Raw genomic sequence first — 22,579 nt, 5'->3', positions numbered from 1 at the left:
ACAAAACAAACAAAAACCCCAGCACACAGAACCGCCTGGGGGTGATTCTGTGGTGTGGACAACGCTGGGGAGCTGGACATGGCCCCCGACCTCACCACTCCCACACGCACCAGCCGGGGTGTCCACCGCGGCCAAGACAGGAGGAGACTGGACGTGGAAGGGCTGGGAAGGAGGAAGCAACTCTGCCTACAGAAGACAAGACTGTCTAGTAGAAAATGCCAAAGAATGAGCAACAAAACAAAGCAACACCCTCTTGAAAGTAGCCAGCGATTACAGTGAGGTCAGAGGAGACAAGCCTGTGACACAAGTCACAGCCGTACCGCAAACTGGCCACAAAATAATTAGAATTGGAAATTTATGCACCATTTATACTAACACTACCAAGAGAAGTAGGCTTCAAGCAAACAAAATAGCCCCTTTCAATATCTATATATTCAAGGAAAACAACAAAACTAATGAAAGCTGTCAAAGAACAACCAAAGAAAGGACCCAGGCTCACGGATGGCAAGACTTCACGCCTGAGCACAAGCGCACATTCAACACAACCCCAGTGAAAACCACAGCAAGCTACTTTGTACCCATCAATAAGCTAGTGCCTGGAGGCAAAAGACCCAACACAGTCAACACGCTCCTGAAAACCTGCCAGCTCCCGAGCTGGAGACTCACTACACAGCCACAGTAAGCTGCGCAGTGTGGTTCTTAAGCAAGAGAACAGACAAGCTGAGCAGGGAACAAAAGAGCCCGGACAGAGCCCCGCAAAGGCAGGGGACAAAGCTCCCACGGAGGAGCACAGCTGACTGCAGAGCAAACCTGCTGGCAAAAGCACAGCTTTTTTTTCTTCTTCCAAATAAGTGCTGTCAGAACTAAATACCCAAATGCAAATTAAAATGAATTTATACATTTTCTGAGAAGATAGGAGACAGCCCAGGTGACACTGATTTGGCAATGTTCTAAGATAAGGCCAAAAAAATCACAGAAGAAAAAAATTATTAAGCTGGATTTCATTAAAATTAGAACAATATAAGAAAAAGTGAACAGATAAACCACAGAAAGGGAAAAACTTTGAAAAACATGACTATGATATAGAGTTATGTCTGAAATACACACAGAACTCTTACAATTTAACAACGGAAGAAAAGCAGCCAAAGCACAGAACGCAGCCATCTGCGAAGGTGCCTGACCTACCAGGTCCACGAGCGTCTCAACTGTGCTCACCACCACCTACCTACTGTCAGGGACTTGCACACTTCGACGGCTAGAGACCACGGCACTGACCTGCCAGGGAGCTAAACCCACAAGGCGATGCCCCGAGGCCCACGGGATGCAGAAACGGAAACCTTCACTCACTGCCTGCACGGTGCCGACCAGGTGTGCTCGGGGGTGCCACCAAACACCTGAGGTGAAAGCTCATGTCCACGTGGAAAGCTGCACACGAAGACCTATACAGCAGCTTGACTCCAACTGCCAGAGCTTGGGCGCGATCACCAAGGCTTTTAATAAAGAGACTGGATAAGCCACAGTGCACCCGTGTGCAGAACATGACTCAGCAATAAAAGGAAAAAGAACGAATCACAGGAAGACCAGGGGAAATCTCAAAGGTGCTCTGCCAAGGGGAAGCAGCTGGCTACCAGGCCACAGAGTACCCAGCCCACACACTCGACCACGTGACAGCTCTGGAAAAGGAAAACCGGGGACAGCTGCAGCCAGGGCCCCAGGAGGCAAGATGAACAGTGATTTCTAAGGCACTGGATCTTCCCTCACTTATCAGGAATGGTTAGTTTGTCTCTCCAGACATTTGCTGAGCACCATAGAAGGTATCAGTGAGTGTGAACCTTACCACAAACAAGCTACTTTGGTTTCTAATAATGGGTTACTACTAATAATTCACCATGTTCCACTCTACACAAGATGTCACTGACGCGAAATCCATGCATGTCCCCCCTTGGGCTCCCACTCAGATTGTACCTGCCAGCACAACCAAAGCAGTCTGCTGGGGACAGCCACCAGCAGGGCCCAGGGAACCAGTAACTCACCAGAGATCGTCACCAAGACGTTCAGGCCCTCGAGCACATCCATCTGCTGGAAGCGCCTCCGGTTGATCAGAGGGTACACTTTCCCCTGGCCACTTCTGTCCAGCAGCATCAGGCCACTCTCTGTGCCCACCAGCAGATTCACCCCTGCATGGAGGACATAGAAGGCCACACGGCTCAGGACCTGCCAGCAGGCGGGTCGCCTGTGAAAGGAGGGAAGTGCGCCCGCCTGAGAAGAGGACAGAACGGAAAGTACACAAGAGGAGTCAGAGCTGGAAGTGGCCACACCAGTCACGTGGTGGTGGCAACACTGCTCCTTAGATATGAGAAAGGAGGCCTGAGGACCAGGGGCCCCCTGGTGGTCTTTGCAGCCCCCCATTCCACGTCTTCCTCAGATTCTTCTCGAATGCACCAAGCCCTCGGTGTCCCATGTGTGAGGGCAGAGCTGACAGGCTGTTTGAGGGGTCTAGAGGAGGGGGCAGGGATGGGTGGCCTGGTTCACAGCTTGGGGAGGCAGGGGCTGGACAGCTGCCTTTAAATGGCTTTGGATGTCAGGCTGGAGCCACAGGAAGCACTCGTGAAGGCAGTGGGAAAGCCTTCAGCGCAGCGGCAGGCTGCTGAAGTGGCCGGGAAGGCCCCACTCGGCATGGGAGAGGAGTGCCAGGCCTGCACTGGAGCAGCGCTCCGCAAGACTGAACAAAGCACCTACCCCACAGGGCAGCACACAGGATCTCCGAGTTAAACCTCTTCTTGTATTTACGAATCTCGGGGGTGTCACTCTGTGGCCTAGTGTTGGTGGGGTTCACATTGACCACTGAGCCTTTCCGGGTAGGATCCTGTCTTATGGCTTCTGGCCTCATTCCATCACAGGAAAATCCCACTGCAACACAGGAGGTGATGGTTACCCCCCACACACACACACACGCGCGCGCCACACCAGCCACCCCACACCGCCACACCACTTCAGGCAAGGTCCGCACAGCGTGACTAACACTGTTGGCAAGGAGACATCATATGAGAAGCGTGCACTGAGAAAGGAGACCAGCTATGAGCTCACTTCCCATTGGAGTGGGTGAGGGCTCTACCTGGCCAGTGAGCCGTGGGGACAGTGGAAAGCGACCCAGCCCCGGTATCAGCTCCTTCCTGCCCCTACTGTACTTACCCACAGAAGTCACTGTTGTCCCGCTAGATGGAGAAATCTGTAGTAATCTGGGGTCTATAAAAGGTGTAAAGGAGGAGGAAGATTTGTGTTTCTGGAGTGTGCTACTAGCGGACTGAGTCTGCAATGTAAATTTCAATTTTATTAATACAGAGAGCATTTCAAAAGTGAACATTCAAACATCCCAATCCACTGCTGTACTGCACTATTGCCAACCCGACCTGTTGCCCTACAGGGTCCCCAGCAGCTCTTCGGGACACGGCCCCCACTGACCCCCAAGCCACGACTCTGCCAGAGAGTGCAAATCGAGGGCAGTGACCTGCAAGTCACCAGAAACACCTAATCTTTGGACTTCTAGCTGTTTATTAAATAAAATAAACCACTGTAAACTCCCAAGGAACATACAAAATATCGTGGTTGCAGTTCGCTACTTTCTGAACACACTTTCTACCTCCCAAAGTCCAATGACTATGTTGGAATAGTGGCAAATTTTCATTTTATTTATTTAAATGGAGTCTCTGGCCAGAAAGCTATGGAAGCTCTGGCCGCCACTGTTTTAAGGACGCGACACTGTGAACCCACAGCACACAGGAGCTCAGTGGTGAAAGTGCAGGTGACAGCACAGGCAGTCCTTGAGCTGGAAAGAGCGCCAGTGCTTTGATTAATAATGCAACTTAAAAAAACAAAGAAAGTGAAACAAACCGTTAAGTGGAAATGTAATGATGATTAAAAACAAAACAAACAAAAATAAACTGGCCAGTTTAGTGAGTTAAGGGTTATAGTAAGATACAGTTAAGATGAAGCGCAGTGTGGGTAGAGGCAGGAGGCAGAACGCCAGTGTGGGCGGCACGCAGCATCTCTGGAGCAGGCCTGAGCGGGCTGTCCCCGACTGCCTCACACCCCCCACGGCTCTGCTGAGCCCTCCCTGTGCTCTGGGCAAGGCCAGCCTGGGCAGCAGGGCCTGCACCTGCTGCTTGGGTGGGGAGGCCTTCCTGGTTCTACCAAGGGGGCCACGGTGGGAGCAGACACTAGCGCAGCTCCATGTGGTGCTTGGGACTGGCTAGAGCTAGAGCCTCTATCTCCCCTGACTTCTGGCTACCCCCATGGGGAGCAAATCTCTGGGGGCCCAGGCCCTCACTCCATCAAGGTCAGGGTGCTCCGGGGGCAGGACCCTGGGCAGCACCCCGCTCGCGCCCAGCCTGCGGCGCAGCCAGGCCCACACAGCGCTCCCAAGCACGCTCACACACGGCCCCGGCCTCATGCCCCTGCTCCCCTGCATTTCCCCCGAAGCACTCAGCCCGCTTCAGGTGAGTGACTAAGTTCAAGGAAAGAAATTCTTTTAAAAGGGTTGGTGAAAATCAGAGTGAACAACCAACAACTACCCCCTAGGAAAAGAAAAAAAGGGAATAGAACAACACACAAAAAAATCCAAGCCTAGTTTGAAGGAAACAGCTAAGAGAATAAGGACCTTGTTGGGGTAAAGGCCAAGTCCACGTAACAGAACTTCCCTACTCTTTATCCATGAATGAAAAGAATGAAAGGGGCACAAATGACTACAAGAATTTCACGCCAAATATACAATGAATCTGAAAACACAGCAATCACTGTATTGCAATTTGTAAAAATTGAATTTAAAAAGCCATGCAACTCCCCTTATCTAGAGAAGGAACACAGGGGCTGGTGGGTTTGGGGGACATGGCTCTAGGGCTGGGGTCTGTCTGCAGGTCTGAAACATGTTGGGGGTGCGGCGGGCGGGCGGGCGCTGTGGTTCCTGCGTGGCTGGCTCCGGGCGGTGCAGCGCTAGCCCAGGAAAGCAGCCAGCTGTGGTGCGAGACATACCTCGTTAGCAGCGAGCTTGTCCTGGGGTGTCTGTGGGGACATGGTGGGTGTCGGCTGGCTGGAGGATGGGGAGGAGGAGGTGGAGGAAGTGGAGGAGGAATGGCTTTGCTGTAAGAGATCTGGCAAGAGGTGAATGCGACCGGCAAAGCCATTGCTCTCATGATGGCTGGCACGCTTTTGGTCAACTGTACTCTGTAGAAAAAACAGGCACACTGGTCTCGCTCGAGCGCTGCTGACATTGCCTACCCCTAGCACTAAGTGCTTGCTCACGGTGCTGTGCAACTTCCGACTCTGCTCAGTGACCAAGGAGAAACACAGAATTGGCCCACGCGCTAACACTGCCCGGCCAGGCGCTCACGCTGTGCTCACAGAACTCAACTCCACAGGCGCGGCACAGCTGAGGCCAGGAGAGGCTCCCGCTCCCTCCAGGCCCAGCTCCTCACTATGCCCTTCGCTATCCTTCTCGCTCTGCAGCTCTAGAAGGGAGCCGGAAGCTCCCGTGAGTCCCGGTCCGGCCCCTCCCTTCCAGCTTCCCTGCACACCCTGCTCAGGGCAGTCCCCAGGAGCAGGAGCAGGTCCTGCTCCAGGACCTGTCCCTCGGTGGTGGCTAAGCTAGGGAGGGACAGAGGGCTGTAATGGCAATCAAACTGATCTGGAAGGACACATTGGAGTCTTCAGGAAAAGGAGCCACTGTGTGGGGCACAGGAGCGACCTTCGGCCTGTGCCCTGGGAGACCCATCCTGCCTGGTGGCCACTGTCTCACCCTCAGGCTTGGGGAACCAGGCTTCTGGGTGGAGCCTGCCTTCAGACTCCTGGGTTCTCCTACGCTCAGACACAGACTGAGACTTGGCGTGAGCTGGGATGAGGGCTGCCGCGGCATGCAGGGAGCAGCAATGTGGTGGACGCTAGCAGCTACCTGGGCATGCAGCGCACACCTGCGTCCCTGCCCTGGCCACGCTCCCCTGGGGCTGTTACCATGAGAACAGATGACGATGGAGAAACAGCGTGAGTGAGTGAGTGGATGAGCAGGTGGGTTAATGACTACAGGAGCAGCTCAGCCTCTGCCAACACACTAGACACAGGTACCTGGCGCACGATCAGCGTGCCCTCCTTGGACGGCGTCATGGCTGGCTCGCTCTCCACATCGTCATGAACGATCATGGTCTTCACAGACTCGGTTTCGCCATTGCTCAAGCTCAGAGACGACCTGTGGGGATGAGATTTGGGGTGAGGTGCCAGGGCCCAGGGAGGAAAGTCCTGCTGCTCTGCCCGGAGAGAAGCCATGCCCCCAGGGAGAGCGTCCCTGAGCAGTCCCTTCTAAGAAGAATCCCTGCATCAGTTTATTTCTGAGCAAAAAACTTATTGGCTGAGAACCCTTATTGGCTAACTTCCCCTTCATCTCCTCATGCTGGATGGCATGGCCTCGCGCTGGCCCAGAGCCCTGCCCCCCGCCCCCCAACAGCACTGACGCGGCCCTGGAGTCCTCCGGCCCCGAGGTGGGCTCCTCTGCCCCGTCCTGCTCAGCCTCATCGTCGTCCTCATCTGTGGTCCCCGACTCCTCGCTGGAGGACGAGTAGTCCGTCACTTTGTGGGGTGGCCGCACATCCTCCACTGCGCGGAGCTCTTTGGCCAGCGCGGTCAGGTCCTAAGGCCAGGACAGAGAGTCAACACAGGGCAGTGGGGGCACCTCAGGCAGTGGGAGCCCTGCCGTAGTGAAGGACACACAGCCACCACATGCACTCTCTAACACTGGTCAGCACCTGCCTGTTTCAAAAAAGGAGAGCTTTGGCAGGGAGTCAAACAGTCAAAGGTTTTTAAAAAGACCCCCACCAAAAACCCACTGATGCAGACAACTCAAATCTCAGTGGCACAGCAATCTGCTTGTAAGCTGACAGCATGCCTTTGTTTTCATTTTCAAATATAAGGTAAAACTTGTATATCCAAAAGTGTAAGTTGGGCCTGGTGGTGGCTCATGCTTGTAATCCTAGCACTTAGAGGCTGATAAGGCAGGAGGATCCCTGTGAGTTTAAGGCCAACCTGGGCTACACAGTGAGTTGAAAGCTACAGAGGACTGCAGAGTGAAACCCTACTTCAAAAAAACAAGACAAAACTCTACATAGACTGCTTGCTGGCTTCCACACCAGCGTACTGGCACACGTGAGCCAAGTGTCTTTAACAGGAACCACAGTACCTGGGAAACAAGCTCCTAGCCAAAACAGGTTGCACTGAAACTCTTTCGGTGCTCCTCTAGCTTGTGTTGAAAGCTCCAGGCCTACAGAAAGGTGAAGTGAGCTCCTCGGCTCCCAAGCACCAAGACTAGAGGGCGAGGGCACCTGTGGGCAGGCAAGCGGGCAGTCTTCGCCTGCTATGCGCTCCAGCCGTGACCAGCGGGCATGGGAACAGGAAGGAGACTGACCCCAAGGCAGGCTGGACAGGGCTTCTCTGCCCTTCATCCCGCCCTACTTAGAGACTTCAATTCCTATCTAGTTACTGAGTACAACCTAACACCAGAGCCGGGAGGATCACTGCATGGTGGAAGCTGCCTGCGCTGCACTGTGAGTTCAAGGTCAGCCTGCACTACACAGCAAGGCCCTGTCTCAAACAAACAAAAAGAATAGTCATTTACATTCTGTATTCAGACAAATCCTAATTTCATCTTTCAACGTGGGAATTTTATTTAAGAGTAGTGATTTCTTTTAAAAAGCTATGCAGCCTTTTCTCTTTTAACAGTTTCAACAGATTTTTCTCTGCTGCCCCAAGGATGTGTTTATTATTAGTCTGCAGGTCTGGTAAGGAACCAAGTGTCAGGTCCCTAGTCTGTCTAAATACTTAATGTTTACAGTGGTAGCTTTCTAAACAATTGCTCACAAAAGTAACAATTAATGAAAATGAGGACGACAATATATCAGCATTGCATGCGTGCAGAAAACAGAACTCTCCGGCTTCCACCGGAAGGAGTTGGAAGGAGCTGGAAGGAGCTGTGAGGGCGAGCCAAGCTTCAGGGGCTGGATGCACAGAGGGCGTGCTTACCACTTCACTCTTGAGGGCCGCAGCAGCGCAGGTGTCCCAGGTGCAGACAGAGGAGGCAGAGAGGAGAAGTGCAGAAATCAGGTCAAGCAGGAAATCAAAGCACAACAGGCTTAGAAACCACAACCCGTGCAGTGAAGGGGCCAGTTAAGTGGAAGGATGGGGGCAGCGGGACAACCCCCACAGAGCCAGGGGCAAAACCAGAGCAGCTGAGCTTCACACACAATAAACACACACTTATTTTTTGCCGGGTGTGGTGGTGCAGGCCTTAAAACCCAGCTCTCCGGGAGGCGGAGGCAGGAGAACTGCAAGCCTGAATCTAGTCTAAGCAACTTAGGCAGATCCTGCCTCAAACTATAAAATTTTGAAAAAGCATTGGGAATGTAGTTCGGTGTGGAGGTACTTAAAAAAAAAAAAAAAAAAAAACACCTAAAAGCCAGTAAACACCCAACCCTTCAAGAGTAAGTCAATACACTTTTAAAATGTTAACATCTTCTGTTTTGTTTGTAATTCTTTTTTTCCTTCATGTATTTGGTACAGGATCTCATTATACAGCTTGGTCTTGTAGTGCTCTTCCCATTTTCAGCCTCCCTCCCTAGGATTCTAAGTGTGTGCCGTCACGCCTGGACTCAGCTGCAGGCTCTGTGTGCCCCGGGGTGTGGCTAGAACAGCGTTCGGGACCAGGGATCAAACCCTGGTCCGTGTGCTTGCCAAAGCAGGCACTTAGTACGCTGAGCTATCTCGCCCGGCCTTCTTTCACTTGTAGTTTTCTTTCCTCGTAGGGAAATTTAATTAAGTAAAAACTCCTCTGTGTTTCTCTGTAAAGCAGCTGAACACAAAGTATATGGCTGTAGTGCTAAAAAAGAGGTTTCAGTCCCCTAAGGACTTCTTGTAGGAAGGAAGATGCTGACAGGAGAAGAAACAGATGTGCGCGGGTACAGGGCCACCGCCGTGGTCCACTCGAGGAGGCGCGGGCAGCAAGAGCTGTGGATCTCACCACCTTTCTCCTGTTTGCCTCGCTGGGAATCCAACCGAGGCCCATGAGCAGGTGCCCTACCACAGCCCTTTCACCACACTTTTCATAGAAAAGTCTCCCTCACACTGGAAAGACAGATTTGTGCAGTCCTTACAGCGGGCTTCAGGGGTCTGAACACTTCTTTTTTGTCCTCGGGCTTTTTTGCCGCATTTTCGAGACGCTGTGATGGAGAGCCTTCTGACTTAGAGGACGCTGTCAAAGCAAGAGACACAGAGAGTGCACGCATGAACAGAGACGCATGCTGTGGAGCTGCGCAGGCCCTGGCTGCCCCTCCCCCCACAGTGGGGCTCCCAGGGACCTTGGGGTCTCGCACAGCAGGCGCCCTCACTCAACACCCCCAAGGTCAAGCCGGGAAGGGCAGCTTACATCTCACTCGGAAGCGCTCTCCGGAGCCACTCTGAGACCCGGGGTGGGAGCCAGGCTGGGAGCCGGAGTTACTGGACCCCGAGGAGCTGCCACTGCCTGGCCTGGGTACCAGCTTCTCCACTCTCTCCCAGAGGAGCCTGGGCTCAATACTGCTGTAGGAAAGAAGGACAGCGAGCGCTCGGCTGCACGCCCAGGGCCCAGCACAGCCCTGAGCAGCACTGAACCCCCAAGGGCATGACAACCTTATCCCTGGGCTCCCAGCTAGGTATCCTAACAAACCCTAAGTACACCTAGTACACCTCAGTCCTCCTCAAGTACAGGGCAAAGCTCATGGTTTCATCCAGACACCCGTCATGGTCAGCTGGCTACAAACTCTGCCGCACACACACCCCCGGCACCATCCCTCACAGGCTGTGCGCCTGGGCAGGCTAACTCTGGACCCTCTCCTGTGAGCAGCACGGGGTGCGCTCCAGGAAGCACAGGAATGGCGCAGCCCTGCGTCCTGGCGACAGCTCTGGGGGTCTCACGCCACATGGAAGCCGCTGGGCAGAGCCAGCTCAGGCTCGGCAATGCTCGAGTTCTAAAATGTACCCTGCAAGTTTTTTTCTTCCCAGGGCAGGCTGGGAAATAAATGCAGCCCTCTCAGCCAGGAGCCACCCACGCAAGGGGCTCAAGGGTCCACTTCACCTTAATTACGTTAGACTCAAACTCTGATGCCTCGGGTTAGAGCTCCTGCAGGGACAGAGCTGCTCCGAAGCAGCATTACGTGGCTGACTTCCTAGCCCCCTGCAGGCCGTCAGGCGGCCACTGACCGCCTCAGGACACGCCCACGAGGCCTGGCAGCTTCGCTGGGACAGGGAGTCCAGCAAGCAGGGTCTTTCAACCCTCTCCGCCCCCACTGGCTCTCCTCCCCTCAGGTCAGGTGGATTTGTTTCCCAACTACTACCTCAGACACCTTTTACTACAGATCCACCTGACATCATTCACACGACTGCATGTGAATAGCGTAAAGAAGCAGGCTGATCGCTTCATGCTGGGGCTTCAGTGTTGTGCACACGTCCACCAGAGTGGACGACCGAGGTCGACCAGAAGCGCAGAGCCTCCTCCAGCCCGCCCCGCCTCCTCACCTGGTGGAGTTTCTCTGTCCTGCTTGGCTATTTTGCTGCCCACTGCCCTGCAGTGGGGAATCTCGACGGGACAGGACAGGGGAACGAGATGTTGTTCTCACAGGAACCTTTAGGCAGAAAACACAGCATTTAAGTTACTGCAAACATTCAGAGAGCACAGAGCTCCCCACAAAACACTTTTAAAACAAGCCTTACTCTCATCCTTGGCCCACTTCCCCAGTCCCCCAGTGACAAAATGGGGAGAAAAAGTAGCCCAAGGCAGCCCAGGAACTGGACACGCGGCCCATCTGTGCTCCAGGACACATCAGTGATGGGTGCCCTGAAGCCAGGGCCAGGACAGGGGAGAGCACCTTGCTGAGGTAAGGTAAGACTCAGGAAAATAAGCTCAGAGAAACCACAATGATCTAAAATGCGTGGAGGGAGCAAAGGCTGGCAGGAAGCAGAGAGCTGGAGGAGGCAAATTCCAAATGCAGGAAAAAATACAAGAAAATATGCCCACTGTATAATCTCCCTGCTAAGTAACAAAAGACACTTCGATTTAAAATGGAAAAACAGTATTGTAAGACCTTTCCTCAAAACCAGTACTAATTAACGTACAAAAATAATAAAAAGCTTCTGTATAAATCTGTAAATTCTTTTTTTTTTCCCTTTATCTCTTTGAGACAGGGTCTCCCTATGCAGTTTAGGCTGGCCTTGAGCTCACTGGGGAGCTAAGGTTAGTCTCACAACTTGCCATGATCCTCCTGCCTCAGCCTCCTGAGTGCTGGGGTTGCAGGCATGTGCCACCACACCCAGCCTTAGAAGCATATCCTTTATAACTCTCTTCTCTTGTTTTATGCACAGAATTAACGAGATAAAAAGTTAATTGGCCACCAGATGCTTATGACTGCCTACCTGGAGATTCCTCCCCACCATAAAAAGTTCCTCCAAAACTCCACTGCCCTCTAACTCAAGTGAAAGCTCCAGCCCATAATACCCTCAAGTCCCACTCAGAAAGGGCAATAAGGAAGTGGCAGGCGACCCGTCTGCCTGCTCCTTACCCGTGGAGGCGCCTCGTCACTGTCTGATCTAGCCCAAGCCTTGGGGGTGGGCTCGGGCGCCTCCGACTTAGGGTCGGGGCTCTGACTGAGCGCCTCACTGCGGGAAGGTGGACATGGGTCCTGAGAACGAAGATGGTGGTGTGCGAATTTGGGAGGAGAAGGATCGCTGAAGGAATGGGACCTCGAGACAGGGGAAACACTGTTCTTGAGAGATGCCAGGTGGGACCACTGTACCTTCCAAGAGAACAAAACACAAACATTCAATGCAGTCTGCAGAAAACATGGAGTCCCAAGCAGGAAGGGACAGGCGGAATGTAAACCAGGGCAGTGCAGCAGGGGACGCTGGCGAGGTGGCCGAGGGCACACAGCAAGAGGGAGGGGCATGCACACAGGAAGCCGTGCACATCCAACGAACACTGCAGGGAACAGTGCGAGCCGGGGGAGGCTCTCACGGGAGACAGCGGGCTGCACGCAAGGCCGAGACAGGCAACGACTCGCCGTCCTCGGTGGGAACCCCCAGGAGGCAGCCACCCAGTAGCCACTGAGCGCCCAGCTTCCACAGACTGCCACGGTGCCACTCCCAGCAGCCTGGGCTACAAATGCAGCAAGGAGTTCCCTCTTTTTTCCCAAGGTTTAAAGCATTTGTAACCTAGATATGTTCAGAACCTTTACTACTTGTTATTAAAAAAAAAAAAAAAAAAAGAATTATTCTTTAAAATACTGAGCAGCATGAGATTTGTGAGAAGACTGCTGCTAACTGACCGACTGTCTCACTGACAATTCAGGAAATGTGCGACCTACTCAGCTGAGTTCTGGTTGCTTGTAAACTAGGAAAACATTTGAAGTACTGTGAAGTATTTTCATTTAACTACACTTGTTTTAAAATACTTGTTCAACACTGACATTTACAGAATGCTAGCTATATACCTATTATGTTGATGTATTCAACAAAAACATAAAACACCAAGTCACAATGTGTTTTAATAGGAGGCACAGGTATACGCTTTCTGTGATTTAAAGAGGTTAAATAACTTCATTATTTAGTATAATTCCAGATACCCAATGTTTAAGATCTGTAAGGGAAACATATACATGAAAGTATCTCCAAACATTACAATGGGATTTAAGTTATCGTTCCATGAGCCAAGTTTCCCTCACGAATGTTCTGCAGGTTTTAGCCAAAAGCGACTTTCAAGTAAAGCGGCAGAGCGGGCTGTGTCCAGGCGCTGCACTCACCAGTCCTGGGTCAGGAGACCCAGGAGGGCCAGCAGTCCACATTCAGGGGCGAGTGGACAGAGGCTTCCTGCCGGCTGTGAGCCTGACATCCAGAGCGCAAGCCTTCGTCCCACTCGCGCTGACCGATGCCCCGGTGCTAACACGAGGGCACTGTCCTGCCTCTCCTCTCTTCCCTCTTCTTTTCTCTCTGCTGCCTACTCTGGAGCCCCCTGGCTGCCAACCCTCCAGCTGCTCACAGCACTGCCGGCAGCCTCAGCAGCCCTGGCCCACAAGCGCTGTGCCCCTCCTCGCAGCGGAGCCCGCTGCCCGAGGGTGCGATGGCCTGCAGTGCTGGCTCCACTCCTCTCACACCTGCTCTCTGAGCACCCCCACCTTTTCTGCCTCAAGAGCCTGAGCTTGGTTCCTCCCACACACTGCCAGTAACCAGGATGCCCAACAGTGTAGACGGCCCCGCAGCAAGGAAGGCTCCGTGCAGCCCCTGCTCTGACACGTCAGGGCTGCCTGCAACCTCGGGCTGGTGACCCCCACGGGACTCTGTGGTACTGCTGGCAGACCAGACCTTGGGTGTCCTCCATCAGCCAACAAGACAGAGCTGCACTGCACTCAGGGGTGGCCGTGACCTCTGCCTTGACCCCACGGGAACCCACGCCTAACACCCAGATCATGCTATTTTGGGTCTGTATGCCTCCAAAAGCTGGTAAACAGCCCTCTTCCCAGAAAAATATTCACATTAGTCAAATCCAAAACTCCTGTATAGAATTTCCAGGGATCCTCACTGGTTTTGGGGGGCCTGCTGGAACACCCAGCCTGGGGCAGGGGTCAAGGGTGGAGCTGCAGGTCTAGCATGCAGGGCAGAGGTTCTGCTCCTCCTCCTCTGCATGTCTACAGGAGTAATCCTCTAAAGAGCCGGCTACAGAAGCCTTGAGCTCTTTAGGAGGAGGTGCCTTCCCTGTGAGCTGGGGAAGGCAGCAGGCTAGCAGGCCTCACAGACCAGGCACTCCCGCTGCATCCGAGACGACCCCCGCCCCTGGCCCTTGAGCGAGTGCACCCCGGGGGCCTCCGGCTGGCCCCGGCCCTTGAGCGAGTGTGCCCTGGTGGCCTCCGGCTGGCCCCCAGCTCCTTCCTCCAGTGACACCGAGCCACAGCTGCGATCCAGGTGGCTACACTACCTGCGGCTCCGCTGATCTCTGCAGGGCAGGGTGCACCGACTCGGAGTTGCCATTGGAAAAAGACTCCGACCGGGAAGGCACTGGTGGCTCCAATACTCTGCCTGTTTGCTTAGCCTGGGCTTCAGGGGAGTTGTGGTTAGTTTTCCTAAATCTATCTTCCACCTGCATCAGAGAATTAGAAGACAGACTCCGGGTTAGTAGGAGAAAGAAAGCACAGATGCTGAAGCAAGCTCGAAAGTGAAAGGACTCTAAGAGCTTCCCAGTTCCTTCTACTGGAGAGGGGGCAGAAGAAGAGGGCAGAAAAGGCAAGGCCAGGCTCTGACCCAAGAGAAAACACTTCTGAAGGCAAAATGAAGTGATGCAGCCCTGAGCATCTCCTACACCCCGAGTCTGGGGAACTATACACAATGAACCTGGGAAAGGCCAATCTGGCACAAGCCACTGAGGCAACAGGTGAAAAGATGACCATCAGGAACCCCAAATAGGCTTCACCCCTCCCACAGGCAAGGTGGCACCTGGACAGGTAGCAGGAGGTGGGAAGCCACAAGCCAGGACCCCAGCCCTGCCTGCACAGCCGCATCCTATACCCAAGGGGACCAACGCCAGGGGTCATACTCCTACCAGTGCTGGACAATTATGACCCAGACCAGACCATTCCCATTTCCATGCTCCCTCTCATTTATACTTAGAAAACGGTCGCACACACAACCCTCTGAGACTGTTGGCGAGGCACTTCCTCTGGTCTTCGTGGGAGACACAGTAACCAGACAGGAAAGCTGGGGCAAGTCCTCCACTAGCTGGAGCAATCACCGCCCCAACACAGAGCCCAGGCCAGCGCGGGAGGAAGCAGGTACCTCGCGGGCTCTGTCCGCAGGGTCGTAGTGCGGCTTGGGCTCAGGAGCATGATAGCCCGCTTTGCTCCGCTCCTGCTGTGGCTGTGGCGGCTGTGGGTGCTGCGGGTGCGGCCTCCGGTGGTCGTGCTGTAGAGACAGGAGATATGCTTGTTCTTGTTGCAACTGCCTCTGGAGCCTCTCTGCCTGCCGGTGCTCCTCCATCTCCCGCCAGCGGCACTCCTTGGAGAGGGAGAGAACACTGAATCTGCGGGCACAGGAAGCGCGCCCTGCTCGGATCTGTGCTCTGCTTTCTCCTCAACGCAATACATTTCCACCCCACTTCATAACAACGTGGGACAGCTGGGAGTCTAAGCAGTATTATTACCTGTGGAAAAATCTCACAGCGCTTGCTAACTGAGACGCCACAGGACAGAGTGAGAGAGAACTGAATTTGGAGGGGAGGTATGCACACACTCAGCCCAACTCCTAGCGCTCGAGCTCTGACGCTGCAGCCCCTGGCCTTCTAGCGCGCTCATCGGGCTCTGTGCTAAGTTTGCCCGCCTATCACACAAGAGCAGTTAGCTTGCTGGCGGGACAGAAGGGTGAACGGGAGCCACCTTGCGCTGTCCACCTTGTATGACCAGAGAGTGTGTCTCAGTTTGAGCCTGGTGCCCACGGCAAGACCAAGTGGTCTGGCGATCACCACAGTGGGTGACTTCGGGGAGGGACGGCGAGCCCGAGCCCTAGCGCTCGCTGGGGACTGGGACAGAGGCGGGCGTTACCAGTAATATGGCCTGCTCCTGGAGCAGCTGCTGCTGAAGGATTTCCAAGTGCCGCTGCTCCTCTTCTAGCTGTCGCCTGATATACTCCTGTCACACAGAAATTACCCAGCAATCAATTTATCCCAGAGGAAAACATCAGAACCACCAGCGCAGCACCATGAGCCGTGGCCCCCACCACGTCCGGCAGTAACTCCCTTAGCAGGGAGCACCGCTTCTGCAAGCCACCTGCTGCTCACGACCACCAAGGACTTCAAATTGGCCTCAGGACCCAAAGAGTCAACTGCGCTCCAGTGATCTACACAGAGCCTCTGACACACTGCTGCTGCGACACCACAGTCAGATACCGGGCAGGATTAAAGGAGGGGTTCCTTGTAAGGAAGGCAGACTCCAGAGAGGCTAGAGTTCAGCGAAAAGATCAAAGGAATGCTAAAGCATGTCTCACCCAATACTAAAACTTGAAACCTAAACCTGGTTATAAAAAAAAACAAAAAAAAAACCCACACAAGATTTGTGTTTCCTCTGATGATTTGGAGGCACCTGGAATGAGGACGACATCCTGAATGCCACAGTCTAGGGACCAGGTTCAACTCCTTGCAAATAAACAGGCCCAGGTCCTTGGTGATAGCTCTCCTATCTCTGTCTCTCCCCGCCTCCTCTGCCCTTCCTGTGTGCGTGTGTTCACGCGCACGTGTGTGAGCGTGTGTGCGTAGCAGGAGGATGTCTTCTCCAATAAGAATGCTCAACCCACTAACAACGAAAACAGCTAAGCACAGCCAGAATATGGCACGCAGAGTCCAGACCCTTCCTCAAAGTTGCAAGCATATCACACGGACAGTGAGACCGGGAGGCTCTGGCCCAGCTCACTGAGAGCCAGTTCCAGCCCCGCTGCCAGCTCTGGACCTCCCTCCGCCTGCTCTCCTTTGGGAAGTCACTGTCACACTCTCCCCACGCTCAGCGTCTGAGGCCCAAACAGGACACAGCTACAAGGAGTGGGGGAGCAGCCCAAAGTAATTTTAAAGAGTAAGAAACATTTTCTACTAAAACATCCTTCTTCTGTGACAGGAAAAAAAGTTAGCTTCTTGCCCTGGAAGGGGAACAGATCAAGGGCATTCAGAGAAACCTACCCTGAGATCTAGGTTGTGCTTTGATAATATCTACTGCTGTCCATGGCCCTAGACACAGGCCAGACAGGAGTTTAAACTAACCAACCATTCTGGTTAGGAGAATGCTGAACGACAGAACTCACAATGCATAAACATCTTCAGAAATCTTTATCTTGCAAAGAAAATCAAGTGCAAAAAGCCAGTCTGTGGAGAAGCTTATCCACAAATCCACTCCTGCAGACTCTGGCCTGAAGCCCAAGTCTTCTTCCCCACACCTGGCCCACCAGGACCCCACTCTGCCCAAGAGCTGCCCCTGCAGGGGTTGTGCACCCTCACCCAACTGTACCAAGAGAAGGGGTCCACACGGTTCATTTTGCTTTAAATGAAGCAGAACGAATTCCACCTTGGAAGACCAAGCTATACTCCTTTGTTTTCTGCCTTTAAGTCATGGGACAGTCAGAAAAACCACACTCTCTCCACACTGCAATGATCCCAACATACAATGAACTCACTACACAGGACACACACACACACACACACACACACACACAGAGGAGCTGTGTGCCATGGCACCGTTCACATGGCAAGTGCTGCTTTGCACAGGTAAAGGAGAGCGGGGTAAAACTGATTTCAGAGGTTTTCATTCAAGAGGCCCAGAAAACTTACTGTTGCAAATCCTAAGTGCCACTTGGAGATAAAGTACTAGCACCAGGGCTGGCCAAATAACTCAGTGGATGAAAGCACCTGCAAGCAGGCTCAGGGGCCAAGGGTTCAATCCCTGGGCCTGCCGTGCTGGCCCCGCCTCCAGGGTGCCTTGAGACTACAATTGAGACTGGGAGTGGTGGCACGTGCTTGTAATCCCAGCTCTTGGGAGGCTGTAAACAAGCGGATCACTATGAGTCCGATCTAATAGTGAGACCCTGAACACCCTGTAGATCCTTCCCTAAAATTAAAAAAAAAAAAAGAAGAAGAAGAAGAGAAGAAGAAGAAGAAGAAGAAGAAGAAGAAGAAGAACAACAACAACAACAACAACAACAACAACAACAACTAGCACCAAAGCCTCCTGTCGCAACCGGGTGCTGAGACTTCAGCCCAGGCAGCCTCCTCAAGACTGGCTCAGCATCTCTGCAGCTGCAGGCATGGGCACGGTAGAATGTTAAATGAAACACATACTGTCCCCAGCTAGCCAGTAAAGAGTCTGTAAGGTACTGGGTAAAGAATGGCACTTAAGTCCCTAGGAAAAAGCTGGCAGCAAGCACACCCACCCAAGGCCCGGGACCAGGCCAAAGTTAGCTGGGCATGGTCCATTCTGTATTTATCTGGATGGTTCAAGAAACAGACTTTCTAAGTAAAATTGCACTTGCCATTAATAAAATGCCACAAATAACATTAAAACATGGTCTTTTCTGGATTATTATAAAATGTTAGCAGTTCTTAAATGCTGGCTGTGGTTGTGTGTGTGTGTGTGTGTGTGTGTGTACATTCCAGTGCTTGCTTGGCCACCGGATACTCGCTGTACTTCTCAGTGCAACACCCTTGCAGGTGATCTTTAACTTCCTTCCTACACAGAGCTCACGACCATTTGTGCAGCTGAGGCGCCAGCGTGCCCGCGGGGGTACGCCTGCCCGAGGCGCAGGGGCACACGCCTACCCGAGGACTCCGTCTGGGCAGGCCTCTGCAAGCTCACCTGCTCTCTCTCCACACGCCTCTTCTCTTCCTCTGCCCGCCTGCGCTCCTCCTCCTCCTTGCGCCTGCGCTCCAGCTCCTCCAGCCGCCTCTTCTCCTCCTGCTCCCGCCTCCGCTGCTCGCGCTCCTGCTGCCTCCTGACCTCGCGTTCCCGCCTTTGTTGCTGCAAGGTAAGAGGTGAGCACACACCGCCTTCAGAGCTCCGGGCTGGGCCCCTGGGGCAGCACTGAGGGCAGCCTGGCGCGTCCGGTTTGCAGCCGCGCGTTCCTACAACCTACAGCACGATCAGGCCCACGTAAAGGCCGGTCCAAGGGCTGCCCCTCCAGGAGCCCTGACAGCTCTCACTTTGCTCTGCACCCACCATTCACTGTGCTATGGCAATCAGGGGACAGAGAGCTCTTTATTCTTTGGTGTCATTCAATTACCTCAGATCCCTAAACAGGAAAAAAAAATGCAGAAAGGAAAAAGTATAAGGCAAAATGAGAGTGACAAAGATAAAGGAGAGAAAGATGGGCATCTCCAAGGGCCACAGGCCTCGCCACTGTTACTATGAACATTCAAACTCCTCGCTAGACACCTCCTGAGGAGAGCACATGTTCTGCAGAAGTAAGAGACTGGGCCACTTTTGCCAGCCAGCCAAGCAAAGCAGCCAACCTGCCTCACCACACGCCGCCCGCATCCCCTCAGCAGCCAGAGGCGCTGTCACAGTCAGTGCGGAGCAGCCAGGCACAGCCGCCATCACCCACGAGCTGCCGCTCACGCAGGGCAGGGTCTACCACCGATCAGGCCCCCGCAGGCACATGCGAAATGGGGAGGTCCAGATGCTCTGGAGTGAGGGGAACGCCGGCTAGGCAACGTTCAGAACCGTCACTGTCACACGGACTGTAGCTGACACAAGCAAAACACTTCGTTTTGCCTATTCACTCACCCAAGTCAATTAAACGGCTGTCTGCACCAGCAATCACACCGACAGCAGCAGTCCTGAAGGACGCGCAGCCATCGAGTGTCTGTGACACAGGGCTGATGTTACCTAAACTAAGTGTGGCACAAAGCACCAGGTAAGAAGCCCACCCCTACGGTGGGCATACAAAGCAGGGGCCATCCAAGCTTACCTAGGCCTCTGCATCCTCGTCCCGACCCTCCAGCTCACATTCAGTTTAAACGAGACCCAGTGCGCCCCGAGAGGTGAAGGCAGTGTGCTGCATGCAGTGTAACAGGCAGAGGTGCCTGCTCGGTGCCACAGCAGCGTGCGTCCTGGCCTCTCGCGCCGGCTGCCAGCACCATTCCTGATGTTCTGTGCCAAAGCGGCACTCAGCTGCGCTGCCTCGCTCAGGACTGGTATGCTTTCTCCCACTGTCTGCCAGAAGCACAAGCTCTCCGCTGCCACCATGAGCGTAGCAGGCCACAAAAGAATAGACTCACACCCCCGCACGCAAAACTACAACCTGCAGGGATCGACACCTTCGTGACGTCCTGACACCTACACTGCCCCCAACCAACGCACTTCCCACCTAGCGCTAGAGGACCTGCATTATAGCTTATTAAACTTTGTCTTTGAGAAAATTAGACTACAGTCTGTGTCAACCCCAGGGGCAACTGAAGGCACGCAGCTTGCTCTACTGCTGAGCTTCCCGGCTCAGCACCTTTCTGTGTCAGACCTGACCCAGAGCTAGTACTTGAGGGAAAGGGACAAAGGCACAGACGGAAGATTTGAACACAGGGCCCTGCCCTGTGGAAAGAGACCAAGAGACGGCTTCTGGGGCACGGCAGGATCCACTCCTCAGCTCAGCCTCTCTTCTAAGGCCCATTCAAGTAATGCACTTCCTGGGTGACCTGGGGGCTCAGCACCCTGACGACCCCACCGCCTCTGCACGCAGCTGGGGGGCACGTCACCCCATCACTGTCACCATCACCCAGGATGGACAGCAGGTGGGATCTGACTGCCCCCTCCACCCTACTTCCACAAGCCTTGCTTAAAACCCCCTCTGATGTTTCCAGTTAAAAACAATGAATGTAATCTCACACACTATCTAATTTCCACAATTCACTCCTCCTTTCCCAGTTGACATTGTTGCCTATACCACTTTCATTTTCTCAGGCAATCTAGTGGGATTTCTCAAAGTTTCTATTGCAATGTTCTGTTCCTCAAAGTCAATACAATACTTAGAAAACTGAGTTGAATTAAAAACATACTATCAGAGGGGCCAGCCTGATAGCTCAGCGGATTAAAGTATCTGTTTAGGCAGATGCGGGGACTGGGGTTCAGCCCCCCGGGGACACACTGAGATGGCAACTGAGACTGGGCACAGTGGCGTGTGCCTATAATCTCAGTGCTTGGGAGGCTAAAAACAGGAAAACCACTATGAGTCTGATCTGTGTAGCGAGACCCTGTAGACCCTGTACTAAATACAAAAAATTAAAAATTAAAATACACTATCAGAAGGGCAATTGTCACATTCAAAGCAGGGAAGGCTACCTTAAGAAAAATCTCAATTATCAACCGAAAGTCTCCAAAAGGCTTTTTCTTCTTAGTTTCATGTGAAACTTTAAGACCTAAAGTTCTCTAAAAGCATCAGGGCTGCTTGTTCGTCTTCTCCTGAACGGCAAGTCACCTTCACCAGAGAAATCCTTTCTGGTGGTGAAGGCCCAGGCGCACTTGGCACGCATCCCACCACAGAGCGGGCTCCTCCTCAGCCTGTGTGTGCCTTCGGTTACATGGTATCTGTCACACTGAGCATGTGACATCTAAGACAGCCCCTGTGGTGATCTTACCTAATATTCAGCCTTTAAAGTAGCAAGGGCTAAAGAATTCCCTCAGGGCAAATCCACCTCTGCTCCTCCAGCTGCCTCCACAGGATCCTGGGGTGAGGGCACACAAGGCTTGAACGTCCATCATGACCTCTGCCCTTGGCTGCGGCGCATGCTCTACAGGAGCCCCTGAAGATTCTACAGTGGCTCCGGGTCTCCAGTGAGAGATAGTCACACCAAGGCCCATTTCCAAATGGGTAGAGATTCATACAGACGATGCACAATATACACAACAGGAAATGGCTGGTTTGAGAAACAGTGAGTGCCACAGGTACACAAGGGTGACTTCAAAATAGGCCTTCTCTGAGTCCTAGAGGTAAGACGAGTCACTCCAAACACTACTCACACTTCCTGTGCTCCGTGTCAACATGCACAGTGACCCATCCGATCCATCCAGTCAGCCTAATAGGCAACTGATGTGAAGACTAGCCTCTTGCATTACAACCTCGAAAGCAAACACCAAAATCGAAGTGCAGACTGCTGACAGTGATGCATGTCGCCTTAATCTTATACCTGTTACTCCAAATCAAACTTAGGCAGGCACTTATGCTGCTGAGCTGTATGCCCAGACCTCAAACAGCAAACTCTAGCAAGTATGCCTTTTCAGGCTTATCTCGCTTAAGAACAACCAATTAACCCTTCTAAGTTTCTACAAACTGATGTCATTATTATTTTCCTAAATCATTCCTTCTGGAAAATAAGATGGAACAGCCTGAAAAAATGACATGACTCCGTAATGATTTCCAAATCTCTCAAATCATAAGAGATTTCCTTACAACTTGAGTTCCCCCAAGAATGTCCGGTACATACATGCTTTTCAGCTATGCTTTATTTACCCAAGTTACCCGTACAAGGTGACATTTAGAGCGACACTTTCATCTCATGATTCTAAACCCTTCCTCAGTTACAGTGCCACCACACTTTGGCCCATTTAAACATATGCCGGGGTTCCCATTCGGTCGGCAGAGCCCGCAGTGTGCTCCTCCTAGATTTACAGTGTGAACTGCACATGCACACTACCAACCCAAAACTCCGTTTCCTCACATGCAAGTTCTGATGAAGCTGTAGTGTAAACCACTGCCTCGGCTCAAACATAACTCCTTCCTACCTTTACACAAGTAACACTTGTTGAATTAAACTCCTTAAAAAATGTAACTTAAACATAACCAACCACTAGACTGGATGCCAAAAGAACATCTGGGAACGTTAAGAGAGGCTCTCAGAACCAAGAAACCACTTGCTGCAGAACACGTGGCCACTGCCTGGACCAGGCCTCGGCTGTGGGGCCTGGGCTGCCAGAACACGTGGCCACTGCCTGGACCAGGCCTCGGCTGTGGG

The 22,579-nt window shown here is 53.0% G+C and overlaps 1 protein-coding gene across 9 annotated transcripts in view; it reads right to left on the bottom strand.

The window, feature by feature from the left end:
• Map4k4 (mitogen-activated protein kinase kinase kinase kinase 4) overlaps positions 1–22,579 on the bottom strand; it is an 84,458-nt gene that overhangs the window by 7,061 nt on the left and 54,818 nt on the right. The window contains exons 11-25 of one of the 9 annotated variants that reach the window (XM_023717473.1): positions 18,435–18,596; positions 15,645–15,731; positions 14,884–15,009; positions 14,030–14,191; positions 11,625–11,858; positions 10,585–10,691; positions 9,458–9,606; positions 9,186–9,283; positions 8,059–8,067; positions 6,498–6,673; positions 6,115–6,235; positions 5,029–5,220; positions 3,193–3,310; positions 2,740–2,910; positions 2,034–2,177 (exon numbers count right to left, since the gene is read on the bottom strand). In XM_023717473.1, the coding sequence (XP_023573241.1) occupies positions 2,034–2,177; positions 2,740–2,910; positions 3,193–3,310; positions 5,029–5,220; positions 6,115–6,235; positions 6,498–6,673; positions 8,059–8,067; positions 9,186–9,283; positions 9,458–9,606; positions 10,585–10,691; positions 11,625–11,858; positions 14,030–14,191; positions 14,884–15,009; positions 15,645–15,731; positions 18,435–18,596 (2,056 nt within the window). Of the gene's footprint in view, positions 1–2,033; positions 2,178–2,739; positions 2,911–3,192; positions 3,311–5,028; positions 5,221–6,114; positions 6,236–6,497; positions 6,674–8,058; positions 8,068–9,185; positions 9,284–9,457; positions 9,610–10,584; positions 10,692–11,624; positions 11,859–14,029; positions 14,192–14,883; positions 15,103–15,644; positions 15,732–18,434; positions 18,597–22,579 lie in introns of all 9 variants that reach the window. The other 8 variants (XM_023717474.1, XM_023717475.1, XM_023717478.1 and 5 more) reach the window with 8 other exon arrangements.

The sequence above is a fragment of the Octodon degus genome, unplaced genomic scaffold, assembly GCF_000260255.1.
Source record: "Octodon degus isolate 3935 unplaced genomic scaffold, OctDeg1.0 scaffold00052, whole genome shotgun sequence".
Classification (NCBI taxonomy): domain Eukaryota; kingdom Metazoa; phylum Chordata; class Mammalia; order Rodentia; family Octodontidae; genus Octodon; species Octodon degus.
The sequence above is the reverse complement of the archived record's forward strand: the minus strand, read 5'-3'. Positions and strand labels throughout refer to the sequence as shown.